General features: G+C 35.7%; 1 protein-coding gene across 1 annotated transcript in view; it reads right to left on the bottom strand.

Moving 5' to 3' along the window:
* ADCY1 (adenylate cyclase 1) overlaps window positions 1-19,554 on the bottom strand; it is a 141,770-nt gene that overhangs the window by 16,291 nt on the left and 105,925 nt on the right. The window contains exons 8-14 of the mRNA XM_005525223.3: window positions 17,291-17,446; window positions 13,762-13,956; window positions 12,290-12,387; window positions 8,954-9,038; window positions 5,510-5,599; window positions 2,430-2,686; window positions 1,680-1,806 (exon numbers count right to left, since the gene is read on the bottom strand). Of these exons, the coding sequence (XP_005525280.1) occupies window positions 1,680-1,806; window positions 2,430-2,686; window positions 5,510-5,599; window positions 8,954-9,038; window positions 12,290-12,387; window positions 13,762-13,956; window positions 17,291-17,446 (1,008 nt within the window). The remainder of the gene's footprint in view (window positions 1-1,679; window positions 1,807-2,429; window positions 2,687-5,509; window positions 5,600-8,953; window positions 9,039-12,289; window positions 12,388-13,761; window positions 13,957-17,290; window positions 17,447-19,554) is intronic.

Raw genomic sequence — 19,554 nt, 5'->3', positions numbered from 1 at the left:
GATTTCAAAGAATGGTAGTTATGTTGATCCCTAAATTCTGAAATTTCTACCTAAACTTATTATTTCCTTTCTCATTATTTCTGATTTGAAAATGAAAAGATCTGAAAATGGCATTTGAACTTCCCAGATGAAAAGCAATTTTTGAAATGGTACCAGGAAATGCCAGTAGACAATACTGAAATTTCATGGCTTATCTCCCCTTACTGTCCCTTGGAGAAAGTGCACAATGGTTTTATCAACACTGATGATGACTAGGCATTTTTATATAGCCTGTCTTCAATAAAACAGAAAAAGTCCATATTTCTTCTTTTACCATTGTCCAAGTCCAGTTCTGGTCTTTCATTAGACATGCATGCTATACTCCTGTACTTCAATTTTTTACATTGATTAATTGCTAATTAAAAGCTAACTTAAAACTAAGTTTTAAGCACTGCTTCCATCAGGGATGCACAGTTTGCCATGCAAGTCACAGTAACTGGAATGATGAAAGTATTTAAGATGCTGGAACTCACTCTTGGTCCATTGAAAGGTCGCAGAACAGCAAAACTGGTACATTACTCTGCTCCTACTCTATTTCAGGGCTAGTAATAACATACAGAAGGTTCTGTATTAATGGATCATTATGGCACTCACATACTTCCATGGTGTGCCAACTCATATAAAATTAGTGACTATCCATCAAGGCAGATGCTGCACTGAATTTCAAAATCAGGCGATCTTTTTTTCCATCTGAAAATTGTATTTGGCACCAGAGCAAACAGAAACTAATGTCAGTTTATCCAAAACAAGCTTCAGGCACAGCAGTTACCAATACTGCAGGCCATTGGACAAAAATTAAATTAAATTAAGTTATCATATGCAGAGTAATGATCATACTCAACAGAGTTCATTTAAATTATAGAAAAAGATAATCTTAAGGCATAAAAGAGGTAAACACAGTCTTGGACATCAAGTCAAACAAGAAATCCTCACACAGCTTAACTGCTAGATAACTTTTCAAGCAGAAGATAATAGAACTAAGTCATAACTGATTTCTCCATTTTATGTAATACAGTGGAGCCAGGGATATGTTCCAGTCAACCAGCAACCCATGTATTCCGGTCCTGATGTTAGGTATAAAAGCAAGTGCTATGATGATTTAAATGGTCCTCTCAACAAAATACTTAACAGGGTGCAGGTGAGAACATAATATGGCCTCTGTCAACTACAGGTGTGTAAGCTTTACTGTAAGGATAACTTCCAAATTCCACAAAAGAAACTTACATATTCAACTTTCTCCTTCCCTTGGGGACCAGTGTAAAGCAGTTTGGAGGTGGGAATAGACTGCTGACAGGAGGTAGAAATATCCTGAGGCCCGTGTTATGGCTAATATAACTTCTATAGGTTTTTGCTGTGTCTGATAGTTAGGAAATGTATTTTCAATAGAGGTCCCTGCATTTGGTATTTAAATAAATTTCTGATCTTCCTCTGGGAAAGAGGTCCATAGTTTCTTTGTATAATATAGGTTTATAAGTGTGTGGAAAGAAAGCTCTAAAGTAATCTTTCTCTGTGAACCCCAAGAAACATGGAATGTTTGAGTGTCTGAGTCCAAGTAATTTGTCCTGAAAGTATTTGAAAACCAGTTCAAAGAGTCAGACATTATTTTGTGTGCATGGGTACTATAAAGTCCTGTGATTTACCTGCACTGCCCAGAGGTAGTCCAGACGCAGTTTCAAATCCACCTGCCTTGAATGCAGTGCCAAAGCACAAGAGAATAGCAAAATAGCTAGTATTGGTTCATAGCCACGCATATAAAAGGAGCCGCCCCTTAAAAATAAGAATAAATGGGTTATTCCAGATCTGATACCCAACACTGCACATTTTTAATATCAGATGTTTAGTTTAGAACACATGGGTACCTCCTAATCACTAGCTTTTTCTGAAGAGTCTCATCTGGACAGGGAGATGGGTGATAGTACATCTGATCACTGCATCACACAAACATACAACTTCTTGAGGCTTTTTAGATGCTGTGCATTATTGTAATGCGTGTGCATGTTTTTAATTAGGAAATGTAAAAACACTGAAAAGCTCAAAATCTTAGTTGAAATCGGGATTGATTGAGGTCTGCTGAAATATTGCAGTTAAGTTTTTAACTGTGTTTTTCTATTCCATATGATAGTTAGACTGCAGTGTGTTCACCTGGGGTGCATTAGCATAAAACTATGGAACAATGGGGAAACTGTTGCCAGCTCCCAAAAGCTGATCACCTGTTGATGGATATTACTAGATCCTACAATTGCTGGGGAGATGACTGATGTATTTCTTATGCTCTACTGAGTCTACAGTCCTAGGCAGCAGTGAACACTAGAGGACAATTCAGAAATAAGTAGTCAATATGTGACTATCTATAGAAAATCACCCATTATTTAATTTTTCAAGATACCTACCCCACTGCTTTTCTGTAACCACTGAGTTCCAGAATAACTATGTACAAAATTGTAACAAAAAGCAGGAGAATCATTTTTGGCAAGGAAGATACGCGTAGAAATATTGCCAAGGTGAGAGTCCCCACTACACAGGAAAGGAAAGCATAGTGGGCCGTCTCACATGGAAGTTCATTCATTGTTTTATTCGTTCCACCAGGAGAAATTATAACTATTGAGCTGCTGGAATTGGTATTCCAAACCCAAGGCATGCAGCCAACCTAGAAAAGACAGGAGAGGTGAGAAAGGAAGAAAGTTAAATATGAAATAAATTGAAATGTAGTTGCTATGGAGGCTGACTGTAGTTCATTTTTAATCGGAAAAAATATGGCTGAGGAGTTCCCATTCAGCTCAATGTTGTATTAAAATTTCCTTTTCCTGCAATCCTCCACTGAGTTTTAGGGGAGAGACACGATTTGTTAAATAGATGCCAATAACGGCAACCAACTTGGGATTACTTGAATAGTTTCCCTCTCAGTGCTCAAACCTAAGAGATTCTCAAGCCAGGATATCCCTGCAAAATTAAGAAACTTCAGTTAACATTTTTTTGTGGCCATGCAGGTGAAAAAGGTTCTTATGCAGAGCACAGGAATAAATGTTCGTTTTATTGACTGTATAAATCATATAAACTTCAATTACTTAAATACGAAATAAAACACATTTTGAGTGAAAAACTGAACATAGTATCTTTTTCCATCTCGCAGCTACTTCTGCTGTCACATATGTTTCAAATACAAGGACTCATCTTTAATTACCTCTGTCATTTCAGTTATCCAAGGAATTCCATTTCCTTCTTACACTGGGAAATAAATTTTTTAGTATATTTCTTATGGGAAATTTGGGGAAGTCTAACCTGCTTTTCCTAAAGACAATGTCATGTACATATCTCAGAGCTGTTACCCAAGGAAGAGAGGAATTTCTGGCAAATAGTGCAAGTCCCTAGAGCTCCAGTTTTAACTGCAGTCCAACCTTCACCCCTTACAAAGGAAAAGGATAAGAGTTAGTATAAGTAGGGGAGAGTGGGATGGTAGTGTGAAATTGATTTAACAGGCACCATCACATAAACCCTGCCCTGTACTTAAGCATCTCTTTTGAAGTGTGTTATAAGACCTTTTTATTTCATCCCAACCACTTACAATGACATTTTATAGCATGCTGTAAAAGTAACTGACATCCTGAAGGGTGATTAAACCATGTATTTTAGAAGGAGTTGTATTAACTTAGAAAGATGAGACATAATAAATAAAAAAAAAAGTGGGTTAAACTCATAATGGGTAACACTATGAAATGAGATTGAGAGAGTGAAATGAAAAATCCCTTTAATGGGATTTTGTTCAATATCTTTAAAATGCTTTCATATAAAACTCATCCAAAAACATACACATGCAAGAGGGCTTCATCAGTGATGTGCAATCCATCCAGGAAAACATAATATGCTGTACAACCAGTAGTGGAACAGCAACACCTAGCTCTTCTGACAGATGAGAATTCTAGAGGCATTACTTTGCAGGAACTAATAATTTCTACTGATTAAACATTTCTCCTTAGGTTAAAAGTTCAGGAATGTTCAGGAATGGATAAAGTTGTTTTCTAAATTGTAACTGAATGATCACTGCCTTGTTGGAGTGAATCCTAATCTGTCTTCCACTGTTCAGCATTGCATTAGGGCTTATGATATCTGTTTCTCATTTTTGCTATCTTTATGTGGCAACAATGGTGCTTGCTTCATTTGGTCAAAGTAAGTGTCAGGAGTAAGTGTGGAGGCTGATTCACAAAGGTTCACGAAGCCAGACACACTGAATTTGCTGAGAAGCTAGCCTGGAATCACTGTAAAGCTCTATGCAATTTGTGCTTATGTCCACATTAGGAACCATATATACATCTGTGTGCTATTAGGGCTGTGTGTTACTCACACAGATTATGTTCAGGAATTCCCAGAAATGTCTCAACATCAGTTATTCTTGGTTCCTTTCAGGACATTGGAATCTACAGAAAAGGGATCCTCTGCCCAGTCAGTTCATGGGGATAAGCTAGTTATTATGTTCTCAGGGTAGATCCAGGGACGAGTGAATACACAAAATATAAAATATGAAATACAAAATACTAAATATGGTTCTTGGCATCTCGGCACTGAGAATTACCCACGTCCTCTGAATGGTCAGAACATATTGTCGAATTCCTGCAGAGAGGCATGATTTGAAACATCTGCCTTCTCAGCATTTCCAATTGTGTTTCGTGTGCTATTTTTGTATGGATTCTTTCCTTTGAGTACCCTAACATGTTTAATTCATTAGCATTAGCAGCCAAAATGCTAAAATTGAGCACTAAGAAATTTGTCAAGGCAACTGACTGGCAAATACTTAGGTGGAAGCTTGAATACCATTTGAATACAGGTCCACCACGTTGAACTCTCTGCTAAGGTACAGTAAAGGAAGCTCAGTTTTCAGAAGTATTGAGCACATTCGCTTAATACAACAGAAACGTTTTAGACATTAGATGTGAATAGATCATATAAGTAGCACAGAGTAAACACCTCTTTACACAAAACTGTCAAGATTTTAAGATCTCTCCATTGTTTCTACACTGCCTGGACTAAAAATATCCCCGTTATTACACAGAAGTCTGTTCTATAAATTGCCACATACAAATAGTAATCTTGTTTTGACCATACTTTGTCTGTCACAAAATATTAGCTATTGAACTAGAAATCAAGTTAAACATTTAAAAAGTTTTCCCATAAAGTACATGACACCAGTAATCTACATGATGCTAAGGTTTGACATATAAATTGATATTGGTTTTGAATAGGTATTATCTGTGTAATTTGCTAATAGCTTTGCCATTCCTAATTCAATACACTGTCTCAAGCCAAGTTCAAATTGCAGCAAAGGGGTTTAATTTTGAAGAAGCATGGTCTGCAAGTATGAATAATAAAACAAGTAGGAATTCATCAGATGAGAATATGGTATGTGTTTAATGGATCCCCACCAGCTTGTTCTTTAAACAGAATGCTAACTTAAGTGAAACTTGATTCAAATACTCACCACACAGCCTTGAGCCACAGAGTATATTAAGATCACAATAAAAATACACAAAATGGTACGAATTTGTATTGTCAGGCACCCTGGAAAACACTAAGAAAGAAAAAAAAAAGGATTTATAGATAAAATATTTAAAATATTTTTAAAGTGGAGTTGTTAATTTTAGTAGTCTATAAAGAGAAGTGAATAAGGGACACAGAAATTTTACCTATACTGCAAATTATGAAGTTGCAGTTACTGTTGTGTAGTAACATGACATAACACTTGTTACAGTGTAGGTGTATTTTAATGGTAATCACAGTTTTGGGGATAATAAATGTGAAATTACTATTGCTATACATTATTTCACACTATAATTAAAACCCTTACAAATTTTAGTTGTATGTCTACTCATGATGCAAATAATATTCTAGGATGGCATTTGATTTTGCTCTCATGGGGAAAGTACCCAAAGCAACTTTTGCCTTGCAAATTTTCTTCTCCTTTGCCTTGTAAATTGTGATCCAAGAGAACATACAGTGATAGCATAGAATTTTGGAGTGGTATATATGTTTTCTGTTATAAAAGGCAGGTTAAATGCCAGGGTAGTTTTAATTATTGTGACCCATAGAAACATTGAATTTGCCAGAAACAGCAGTAGAGAACAAAAATGTCTGGTGAAATGGAGTCATGTGAACATTTTGTTTATCTTCACTTTTACCCTGATTCCATTCATCACACTATTAAGTGTCAAGTTCTCACTGCTATGAAGCCTGTGACAGAATGTGAGAGAGGAAGGATAAGTCTGTCAGGCTGCCTACTTAGGCCCATTCCAGTCATTCTGATCCACTCTGCTTCCAGGTGAAGCTGCTTCCTTTCCCCTCGCACTAAGAATGTTTGGGGCATCTATTATCTGGATGTATCTTTCAAACCACAGGACTTCTAGTGACATCAAGGGTCAAGAACCCAATCCAAGAAACCGTCAGATTTAAAGTGGGCACTATCCTGTGTCCTTTAAGTGGAGGAAGCTGAGATTTATCAAGGTTGAATTTCACTTAAGGTCAAATGGAACAAGAAAACACCTGATTTTTGGATGAAAGTCAACAGTTTTGAAGAAAAACTGTTCACTTCATGGGTATCACTGGCCTCAAAAGCATCACTTCCAGCAGGCAACAAAGTAATCATAGAGAGAGGCTACTGTAGCCTTGGCAAAAGAGAAATCTTGCATTGAAATTCAACCCCTTTCACGTATGCAGAGACATTTTCCCTGTATGTGCAAACACATTATTAAAAGTTTGAGGTAGTTATAGATGAATCAACTTCCTATGGGCTGGGACACATGAGAATATGGAAATTACAGGGGAAAAAAAAAAAAAAGAACTATGATCTACAAATATATTCTGGCTTCAGTGTAGGTTAAGTTCATGTAAATGTAGGTGTGGAGCAATCAATACCATATCAACAGTAGAGCTGTATTATGGATCTGAGCTAATTTTCCATACAGTGTAAGCACTAGCAATTAATGAAACAGATTGGCATACTCGAGGTCTCATCCTCAATACTTTGATGGTATTACCCATCAAACTGTCCACATAACTAGATCAGAATCCTGTATACAAATGGAGTGGAACATGTGTGGTTTTATCCATATAAATAAAATACAAAATAATTTTGTTTGAAGAAACAATATCAATTCCACTAATTCAGTTTGCAACAAAAGAAGTTGTCTACTGCTTATTAAAGAGATAATACCCATGGTTTGAAGATAATGCTGGATGGTTAATAGGGACAAAGCAAGATACAGATTCACAGATTACATGTCCTGACACATTACACAATTATTTTTGATTTTTGTAGTACATACAGTTTTAAATGTTGACATGCTAGGCTATTTGGTCAAAATGGCAAAGAAACCATTAAAACATAAGTTATGAGACACATCTGAATTTAAATTCTGAAACTAATAAGATTTATACTTCTGACTTTAATTCTAAGACTGCATATGCACATTTATGATAGCATAGAATTTTTGTCTTAATTTTCTTTGTTTTATTTTATTTGAATTTTTATTAAATAGTGTGTACTTAATTAAGTAGCATCAGATTACCAAAATTCTAGGTAACTGGTAAGTAGAATACTGTCAAAGTGGTTTTAAGAATGAGGTATTTAATGCTAAAGCATGGAGAAGCTGAGTCATTTGTGCAGTGTGAAAGTGCAAGTAAGTTGCATAAGACTGATTAAAATAGGGGAATGATTGTTTTACAATTGTATATCCATTATCCACATCATATTAATTTTATTTATAATAAGAAAAACTTTTGCCACAAAGTTTTAAATTGTGATATTCTAAGGTCTTATATTTCTTTATTTTCTAATAATTTTTCTAATGCTGGATTTGAGCCTGTATAAAATTGAATCTCTGGAGGAACCTGGAATAAATACAAATTTTCTTGACTGACAAAACAGATGGAACACTTCTTATGTTTGCACTAGCCCCAGGGAAGTGGTATAAAGAGCAGTTATTTCCTACAAACTTTGTCTGCATTTCTATTGTCTAGAGAGAGAAAAACAGATTATAAACTATTTTGCCCTAATAAAAAAAAATCATCAAAGTTATTCCCAAATAATTTTGTAAGTTCATAAATAGGGTTCTGTTCAGTACCTGACACTTTGCTAATATACGATTTACGTTTCCATGAAAACACATGCTTTTCTTCTGCCAAAGGGCACTTTTTAAAACTAAAATTACTGTGTGCTAATCAGCAAAGCTGATTAACTGTGTAGGTGTGTTTTCTGAAAAGACTAAATTTTTATTAATCTAATACAGATTTCTTTCATCAGAAAATTAGAATCTAATAAAAATTAGATGCTTTATTCTGATCTGGCAGACCTATTTCTCCCCTAAAATAACCAAATGTCCTTCTGCATCATTACTGTTCTGAAAATATAATGCAGGAGAATTAATGATTACTAAAGGTTTTGAAAAGGCCAAGGATTGTGTGTGCAAAACATTGTGCTTTACTATCAAAACAGCTGCTGTTTTGGCAGGAAAAATTTTGAAAACAGAGGGGAAGTTAGCAGGACTTTACACCCAGACCAGCTGGAATGAAAGGGAGAACCTGTGTGCTCTGTGGTCAGAAAGGAGTAAAAATCAGGCTAAAGCAGTTTATCTAAGCACAATATTTAGTGGTAGGTGTTCAAGGAAGATTTAGCAAAAAAAGAAAGCATAGAATTAATGGCACTGAATGCTACACTGCTGTAATGATTACTCATGTAAAATGCCTACTTTCAGATGACTGATCTTTGGTTTTGCAGTTTCTAACACATTACTTACCAAGGAACTTTAAAACACATAGATTTCAGACTCTATGAATCTGCGAAGCATACACTGAAGGCTTCATATTCCAAAGGACAAACATAGCATGGCCACCAAAAGGAAGAACAGTCACAAAATCTTAAATCACTTACTTGTACTCGTGTGACATGTAGATACATAATACAAGCCACTAGGAAGCATATGCAGAACACCAGGAGAACGAGAACTACGGTACTCCTAGAATCAAAACACAATAGAAGAGAAGTAATGCAATGCAACAGGGTAATAGATGAGAACAAACTGCTCTTGGGGTCCTTCTGAAATACTATTTTAAATAAATACATTTTAAATAAATACATTTTAAATAAATGGTGGAGGTTCTCTCCCTCTACCTTGCTTTACACGAACCATCACAAATTTAGCAGTGATGTCCACTGCTCTCAAGACTATGAAATTAGTAAATGCTCCTGTAAATGGTCCCCACTCTGACCAATGGTATCAAAGCACCTCAAAAATTCAAATGTGTGGTCGTCAGGAGAGACACTTTCTAATTGTAGGCTAGTGCAGAGTAATCAGCATGATGACTCTTGTAAGGGGAGTGTGTAACTCAATTACTTGGCCTTGGCAGCTGTGTTAACAGTTACCAGATGCCTTTTCTATCTCATTTCTCTTTCTCAAAGATTCAGAAATCAATATTCATTCAATTCAGACACTTTGCCAGTCAAATAAAATCAGACCAGACTGCCTTCCAATGAAACAGAAAAACTCCCTCGAGTCTTCCTCGATGGTTAGACAAATCTTAAGTTTCACAAAGATGCTGTAATAATTTTTAAATTCTAAATCTTCCCTCTTCTGATCTATCAAAATAGGCTTGTTCTTAATGAAAAGAGGGGTGCAAACCAAGAACGTTCTTTCTCTGGAAAACTTCTCTTGGAAAAGTACCCTGGGGACATGAACAAAAATTATTTCACCAGTGCTGGCACATTTGATTTCTGCTCAAGGGCAGCCTGGCCCCATGCCAACTATGGAATCAGGGCTGTATGACAGCAGTATAACATGATCTTCACACCCTCTTTTCTAACTTGTGAGAACAAACCAGTCAGTCCAGAAGCCATGTGAGCAATGGATTCAGGCATATATGTATCTGTGCCCTTGACAATTACTGGGGAAAGATTGTTTATACGGGGTTTCTAACAGCAGAAGAGTGCAATTCTCCTGTAGAGTTTCTAACTATTTGACTTTGATTTCAAATTCATGTAACAGTTCCTGCTGATATAAGAACAGGGAGTAGTGGTGTAGTACATGTACCCAGAATGGGAAGGTGACTCTGGGTGCTGTTAGTGTGGATTCTGAATACAAGTATTAATCAAGGCAGGATCTCATGCCTTTAGAGAATTCACTTGTATTCAGGACGGTAGCATGCTAGAAAAGAATGCAAGGGACATATCTGCAACAACATCTTATAATGCAGCTATAGCTGACAACTGACAGTGGTGCTGAGTGGGACCCTGACAGACATTTGGGCTGGCATCTAAAAAGGGCTACATTGTTGTTTGGGTTTTTTTAAAATAAACACAGAATCAGGCATTAGAAGGGCTCATAATCAGGACATTTAGCAGTTATGCTGTGTATGTGCCTCCATAATTGGACAGCTTAGGTTGACAGGAATATAGCCTTACTTTGAGCACCTCCATCTGGGAATATAAAATGTGTCTTTAGTTGAGAAACTGTTTTGCTCAAATAATGATAGGAATTGTGAGAATGGCAATGCCATTGATTTCTGTATATTTATGCAGTAATTGACTTTCCTATGACATTTTCTTGTCTAGATGATCAACCTCCTCCTTGAAATACTGTGATATATCACTTCTCCCATTAGGGTAAAATATTGCAAACCTTGTCTTGGCTTTTGCATTCTCTTGCCATACCTGTAACTACTTTGGCAATCTAAATAGAATCTTAAAGCTCCAAACTCTGGAAAGAGGGGGTATTTTCCTATACTTCCAAAGTTTTAATTTAGCTCATGTTTACATCTGTGTCGCAGCAAGGGAAGAGCCCAAGAAGAATAGTAATTTGGCTGTATGAAGCCACCACTCAGACAATGGAAGAAAGAACTTAGGTGCATTCAGTGGGTGGCTTTTTTAACTAACTCAGTCCATCTTCATGACTTTCTGTGGTGACATTCTTCTGGAGCTTGTGTGACTGTCAGATCACTACTTAAACCAAATCTCTGTCCAGCGGTTTTTAAGTGACACTGGTTTTTCAAAAAGCCGTTATATGATTCTTGGAAATTCATTCTAGTTTCAACTGCACTGATACATGTTGTTTCTCCTTGTTCAAAACTCTTATGTACAGCTATGAATACAGCTGTGGCTTACTGAAGAAGATCTTGAAAGACTTCTTAATCATGCTCCAATTAGTCAGCAGTCATTAGTCTGAAAATGATGATCTAAATGATGATTCTTGCCAGTGACTTTGAATTCTTTAGATGAAAGGTACTATATTACAAATTAGTATTTGTATTTTATTAAAGTGAATAAAGTATTTTTCAGTCTTTCAACTAGAAATAATAGAACATAGAAGTATTATTCTAACTGGGGATTGGTGAATAGAAAAGACCATAATTTAAATGGAATATTCAAAAGCATTATCCTGTGTCTAGTTCTATTCCCATTGAAATCCTTATCATTAGTAAAAGCGAATAAATTTTATTTTTAATGTTTTGATATTCTAATCTGAAAAAGTTTATTATTAATAATTTCTATACTTTACACACAATTCTCTAGATTTGAAAGTGGTCTAATTATTTTTAATTTTGTAAGCATTCATATAGAACTGACAAAATCTGAGGTAATCACTAACTAACTAATCACTCAACAATAGGCATAGGACACCTTCCAAACACATAATTTGGTTATGTTTGCTTTAGCGCAGTCAAGGTCAGACTGCAAGTAATGTGTGCATAGCCAATATATGCACTAGGCAGTTTACGTAGGGATAGTGTTGACTCCAAAATCTTCAATGAAGGCTATAAATGCAGGCCTCAATGCAGATGGATGAGTACTTTCAATGCTTTGTTACCATTAAACTCTGTATTGTTTTATCTATGTAGCTATCAATACCTGAAATATTTAATCCAAACTAGCACAAACACATTTAGAAAAGCTGCAGTAACACCTTTGTAATGCAGAAATGCTTTAAATAAGTTTAAAATAACCACTGAAAGTTTAAATAAAATCTGAAATGTATTTTTTTCCTCTAAGTGCATACTATTACAAAAGAAAAAAAAAAAGATAATGAAAAGTGTTTTCTGTGGACAAATAAAAGAGATAACAATTGGACTGGGGGTGTACTAACAGAGAATCTCCTGTGTGAGAAGATACAGACCTAGGTGCCCATTCCCATTCCAAAGACTTTAACTTTTGACTTGTGCAGGATGTCTGAGGATGTGCCACTTTGAGTTATGATGGTGAAAGATAGAAACTTACTGTGGTATTATTAGAAGGTAGACAAGGCCAAATAAGGCAGCTAGAATTAGTGAGAGAACTACAGCACTGGTGAAGTACTCATCCTGAAGCTGGTGGTACTGTTAAAGAAAGGAAGAAATGAAGACAATAAATATTTTATATATACCCAGACACCCACACTTGTCCATTCTCAGTGAGAAAGAGCTGTATCCTAAAATAAAACAAGCCCCTACTTAGTTACAAACATGATGGCTTAATTCACACTGAAAAAAACAGATGAGGGAAGTCTACACAAGATTTTCCTTGACAGACTTCTCTTTCACTCTGTAACTAATCAAAACTGGTTTAGGCTCAGATATAAGTTTATCTTTTCAAGGAAAAAAACCCAGCCACTTTGAACCAGAAGGGGGTGGTCCTCCCTCTATTTACTCATCATGATAAAAGGCCAAACACCTTTGGTGCCGCTTTCAGGAACTCCTCTCACCTCAGCTGCCCAGGACAGGACACTAGTGGCTGGACTTGGAGGCAGCTGCTGATGAGATACATGGGCTCATTTTGGAGCATCTACTGTCCCTGATTCCACTAAGTTACAGTATTAATGAGAGGAAGCTTTCTAGGGGTGGAAACACAAAAGTATTTTCTCAGAAAGATCCAAAGTTCAATAGAATTCACACCAGAAAGCTTTTTATTTTGAAAGAAAAAAGTTACAGCCAAGTAATAAAATACTTTGGACACTTGAAATCAAAATTTATGCTTAAAACCAATTTGCATCCAATATAGAATACAGCCCTCTAACTTGAAACAGTAGTGACATGAAAACTTAGACTATATAGTGACTTACAGTGGAAAAATAAATGCTACTGCCAAATGAATTCAAAACCATATGACTTTTGATTTTTCAAACACACAAACTAAAGGCTGTAAATACAACTAATTTGTATTTCACAAAAAAACCACAACCCTACAAAGTAGGAACAATTGTTAACTGATATGCATGCTTGTACATCTGAGTAAATTTCCTGCTTTCAGTACTGCCACACTGGTGCAATATTGCAACCTTTTCCAAAGACTTAATGTTTTTAAAAATATTTTCTAGAATTTCTGGATTAATGCTTATCAGGCTACCTATGCATCTTCTTGTCATTAACACCTCTCCAAAGCAGAGGAGTGAGTAGGCAGACACATTGCAATGAGACTGCATTTTACAAGTGACTCAGGCAGTTTGGAGAGGCAAAAGAAATACCAAAATACAGGATATATAACACAGAGTAGGATCCTGACAAGTAGGACAATACCAGTCTTTCTTTTTATCTCCTTCAAGTGTTTCCATAGGAGGTAGAGACTATGTCACCCTCTTAACTGAGAGACAGTCCAGTGAAGTATTTAAACATAGTGAGTAGAATTTAAACATTGCATGAAGCCCAAACAAAAATCCCAATGCCACTTTGCTTATGGTTAGTGAAATCTGTAAAAATAAATTTAAACCCCCTTACTTTATTTTCACGCTCAATTTGCTTATACTTCAGGGTAATGAAGTTCAAGTCAGCCATCTCAGACTCAGTTTGCCGGGCCTCTATCAAGCGGCTGATGTATCTGTTCACTCGAGTTCCCGGAGTGTTGTATACAATATTGTTAGAAAAAGAGGAGCGATTCCTGAGTTTTTCAGAGGCTGTCCTTAATGCTCTCCTCTATAATATGGATGAAGAAAGAAGCACAGATTTTATTAGCAGTGAGATTTTTCATTGCTGTTCATATTACTTCAAGCTCACAGAGAGGATGTGGAATTCATTAAACAGAGCAACTACAAAAGACGGAGTTCTTATCTCAGTGTGAATATCACCTTTTTAAAATTCCTTGCCTGAAATCATGATATCATTTAAACCAATGAGAAAACTCTAGAAATTCTTTCCACATACGGCCCTGACACTCCTCTGCCACTGAGGAAATAATCAGTTTGTTCCCAGTCAGGGTGACTTTACCTTGCAAAATGGTTTTATTTTTCTTTGTTTTCTTGACAGAAGACATGGAGCTCTGGACATCTTGAAGACAAGGTAACCAGAGTCTTCATAACACAAGTCCTACTGTCTAGGTGACAATACATATTTCAAAACAATAGTTTACCTTGAAGTCTTGGACAATGACCATGTGTGACTAAGAGGGTCTGACATCTCAAATATTGCTATCTTTAGCTCACCCAACTGTCTCTCTTGTTAAGACCTCTTGAGTAATGCCTCAAGTGCGCTTGAAGATCCAGATGGAGCCATCCAACAAATTATCAGAACTAACCTGTGCCTAAATGGCTCCTCCACGGCTGAGATAGCACAACTACAAAATGATTACTCATAGTCCTTTCCAGTGAGCATATCTGAAAGGGATTTTAGATAAGCTGTCTCATTTTTCACAGAGAGTGCTCAGGAGACCGTGAGCAGCATCTCAGCCACACTGGTGGCAACCTTCAGTTGAGGGCACTTAAATCTAAATCATTATGGTTTAGAACGTATCTGTTCTATGACTGGACAGGCATCAAGCCTACTTCCCAGAAGAGATTTGACAACAAAACTCAGCAACTTCTGCTATTTCTGTAAAGTCAAAGGAATATTTTTTATCCTGCATCTGCAGAGTTCAAGACAGTTCAAAACATTATGAAATAATAAGTCTACTCAGGATACAGTTAGTAGAGTCTGTCAGAAAGGTGTTAAAGAAGAAAACAAAATTTCTCTCTTCAGACACTCGGTGCTAAATAGCCCATTCTAGAGGCTATACCACAGCAAATCCTTTTAATCCAGGTGGCAAAAAAGATGGTTATCACTATCTAAATAATCTTGCAGGAACGGCAGTTTCCTTTTTTATTTCACAAGAAATTATTAGGAATACCTCATCAGTGAACAAATTGTCAACTACAGCAGTTCATTAGCTTACAAAATTTATATGTATATTATATCTAAATCCTTAGGAATAGTGAGAAAGGTTATCTGCTGACTGATACCTTAGTTTCTGTTTGTGAAGAAAAATGGACCCTAGCAAAGCTAACTTTTCAAGCCTTGCTTTGCTGACTTTGTATGTAGAGAGGAGGTTACACAAGCAGTAAACAATTATAAGCCTACATTTTCCTTCAAGCTATCAGATCAAGATTACATTGTCTGTGGTGTAAAGAACTAATTGTTTCAACATGAAAACTAATCTTAGGTACATACATTGATTAGAGATCTTAAATTGCCAGCCAAACCACCATTTTCAGTGTTTCTAAACAGAGAGAAATTTGTTTTCGTGAAGAAACATTTGTATCAATAATTTGTAGGAAAATTGAGTGCTTTTAGGAATATTGTCAGAAATAGACTATTTTGCTCTCAATAAAGTACAATTAGTTAGCATATATATTGCATTAGTTGCAGCAGAAATACATCTTCAAGGATTTTTTGCAATTCAAATTTAAGCCTAGAGCATAACAACAGGGAGGAGAAAAACAGCATTTAAATAGATGTTTCTTTGCATTAAGACCTGAAATGAGGGTAGATCAATATGGGTGTTATTCTGATATATGGAATAAATTATGTTATCTATTCTGCCATTTTGAAACAGGGTTAAAGTTTCTATTATTAATCAAAATAGCTGCTTCTTACATATAATTATTACCTCTATGTTTATTTGTATCTCTATTATTATTTTGCACAGTATATTATATCATGTCATACATATGATCAAGATCCAGTATTTATGTTTCTCAGAAATGTACTGGCTTCAAAGCCTGTAAAGACCTCACTCGTTTTACTTTACATGATTTGAGGACTGAAAACTCTATGTTGTAACACAGTGTATTTATATTAGTATAATATAAATCCATGATGTGGTACATAAAAGTTACAAAAGCCCAGAACAACTGTTTCCATTACTGATGGCATTGTGGAACTTTACTGCTAATGTTCTGGCATGAAAAAAAATCATCAGATCACTAACAAATCCACAAGGAGATTTTCTGTGTATATTACCATATTTATACATACACATACACAAGAATATACATTGTAAAGTATTGCATATGGTTCAAAGAATGTGTGGGCTATTTTTTAAAATACTCAAAGATAACAATAAATCCAAATTGGAAGGCTTTGTACATGGCCAATTTCAAAATCAAATCTGGAGTTTCTGAAAGTCTACACTGAAACTGTGTTTTAAATGAACTAATTTACTTTTCTCCCCTTTTCCTGCAGAGGAAACACAAGCACATATACAAAATAAAATATGAAAGTTTGAATGCTTTCTGAAAGTAAGATTTAGACTGAGTCTTCAATAAATGGAAAAAAAAACCCAAACAGGTAAAGAAATCAGTCAAGCTGAATTGCTGATTCCAATGTTTACATGCCACCACTCACTGGTGGAGTGACCTGTGTAATATTGCCACCTGCTGTCAAAGGAAATGGAATGAGCGCCTCTCATGGTTTTTGTCCATAAATTAACAGGTAGATTAGTATACAGAAAAGAAGCAAACCAGGCCACTAGTATGTAAGGCAATTTTGACTTATGGAATTACCTGGCATCCAAGAAAGTGGAATTTATATTTGTATTAGGGACTTTTATGTTTAAGATTTGTATTATGGACAAAGAGGGGTTTTGGTTAATCAGTTGCCTTTCATATTTCAGAGAACCATCTGGAGAAACAAAATTATTTTGTTGGTTTCCATTTGCCACCATCAGCTTCAGATGGGGATGGACAAAAGATGCAAAAGATTATTTGTTTAAAAGAATGGAAACAGGCTCAGAAAGCCTAGTTCCTGTGAAAAAAAGCCCTTAATAGAAGCCACATAGCACACCTATGCCGGCTTCTCCAATAGCATCTCCAAATTTGAGGCCTTTTATAACTAAATTTTGTCTTTACTGTGGGAATTAGATGGTTCTAACTCCAGCAGGAACACCATAAACTTCTTTATCAGTTAGTAACATCACCCCCTATGCTCTCAAAGATGGTCTGCTTGATGCAGTCCTGGAATTGATGCCCAAAGAATTCACTTGGCCCACATGGAATACCTTATCATCATCCTCACACGTCATGACGTTGGAGAAAGGGATCTCCGCTTTGAACATCTTGCGACAGTGCATGAGCTGCACAAGCAGATAGCAGACTGTCTTGAACTTCATTCTTTTGGCAGGCTTAATGTCTGAGAGAATCAGTCCAGGAAATATCTGTTGGTGAGAAAAATAATATTTATAACCAAGACATTGCATTTCCCATGCAGACGTACACACTTGCAGGCATTTGGTCAGAACAAAACAATATTCTAGTCAAGAAGCAACGCTTTTTGATAAACATCTCACACTTGCAATGAAGATTACTTCATCTTCAACACAAGATGTAAAGAACCTATTGAACAGACTTCATGTAAACTCATACTTAACATTTTGAGAACTGTTATTATCTTAGAAATGTGGACTATAAAAGAAGTGCATTAATGACAAACTCATAGAAGAGGCAATATTTGTTCTTTATATTCTTATTATATATATTCTATATATAATAATAATTCTTATTCTATGTATTCTATATAGAATATTCTTTAACATAAAAATAAATTTTTGAAAATACAGGAAAAATAAGGAGGTAATTGGCATTTTTATTAATTGAAGTTAAAAATATAATTTCAGTTTTCTTTCCTTATTTTGTTGTTTCAGCCATAGGTAAGTTCATTAAAATCTGAAGAGGATAACTTTTCCTTTAAAGATATATATATATGCCATAAAAGGAGGGTGTGAGGCATTGAGGCTATAACTCATATCTTATTTCTACAAAGCAAGAAGTGTTATACCATAGAGTATACCACAGAGAAATACTCTCAAAGGGTTAAGCATAATCTAGTCCTTTTACCAAGTTTTCCCAGCTAGGCAAAGACAAATATTTTCTTGGTTAACTCTTAAGCATGTATTTAACTACTGCTGACTTCAGTAAAGCCCTAGCACATGCTCAGATGCTTTCTCAGTTCAGGATATTCTATCAGTATTTATACCAAACTTATTCATGCTTCTGGCATGTGGAAAGTGTTAATGAGAAACATGGCAGGACTCCATGCCTCCTCAATATAGGAATTCAAGCTTGTAAAATTAATTTCTTCTGGATCAACAAAATAAAGAAGCATATAGGATATGGTCCTTAGTTTTCATAGGTGCAAAAGACAGAGCAAATCACTCTCCAAAAACTTTATTCAAATGGTCTTAAAGTCCACAAATGACAATGAAAATTTTGATGTTTGCATTATTCACAATAATATGATTTACTAGAGCTGTTTACATCATCACTTCAGTGATCAAAGAATGAAATAAAAACTGAAAGCATTTGTTTACTGCATGTTTTCTTGGACAACTAAATTTAGATAGACAGGGAAAATGACACTGATTATATTCTGAATGGCATCTCACATATTGGCTTGTTGTTATGTTTAACACATACAGCCATGCACTTGCATTTTTCTGGAAAATCAAAGTTATACATTTTGAACTTTCAATACCTTGTTTAGTCAGTAACACTCTGGCTATGAAACACAATAATGACCACAATGTTGCACTTGTTATTTTTTTCCTAGCAGACATGTTCTCAACATGTGATGGGCTTTAAATGTGCAAAGGTGCCTAGGTGCTTTATCGTACACTGGAAGACTGACTGAAGCTAGCTAGCATCACTGCACTTCACTACACTGCTTGGTCAGCAGCTGAAATCTAAAAGGACACTTGTGTATCTAGTGCTTGTTACTTGTGTAAGTGGTAGTTTTACAATAGCCTGAGTGAAGAGATTCCTAATATGAACCCTTTCTTTTAAGGGATTTCTGGCAGAAGACTTATCACTGAATTGCACAGAAGATACTGTACAAGGATATTCACATCCTTCAAGTATTCCTAAGGACACCACGTGGATAGGTTTTAGGCTTGAGTATGGCAGATATGATCATATGAGCTACAATTCCCAACAGCTAAAACATACTCTTTGGAGAATTATTCGACTTGCAAATCTTCTTAATGTCTACATAATCCTTCTAGAAGTTCTACATATTTTACAAAGTCTCTCTATCAACCTTTTGCTACAACAAAATTGAGAGTGGACATTGCATTAATTAAGTCAACAATTTTGATGATTTTAGATAAATGATGATTATAAATAAGTTCAGAGACCTACAAAAGCTTCCTGACAGCCTTCACTATGGAAATGCCACAGTATAGATGCAAGAGTGGCAAAGAACAGGTAGAGCATCTTACTAGTGAAAGATCCAAGGAGGCATGATTGTGGAAGGTGAGCATATGTACAT

This window comes from Pseudopodoces humilis, chromosome 1 (genome assembly GCF_049639895.1).
Source record: "Pseudopodoces humilis isolate 2021_Gansu_Grassland_sample_001 chromosome 1, ASM4963989v1, whole genome shotgun sequence".
NCBI classification, from domain to species: Eukaryota; Metazoa; Chordata; class Aves; order Passeriformes; family Paridae; genus Pseudopodoces; species Pseudopodoces humilis.
This window is presented reverse-complemented; position numbering and strand designations above follow the sequence as displayed.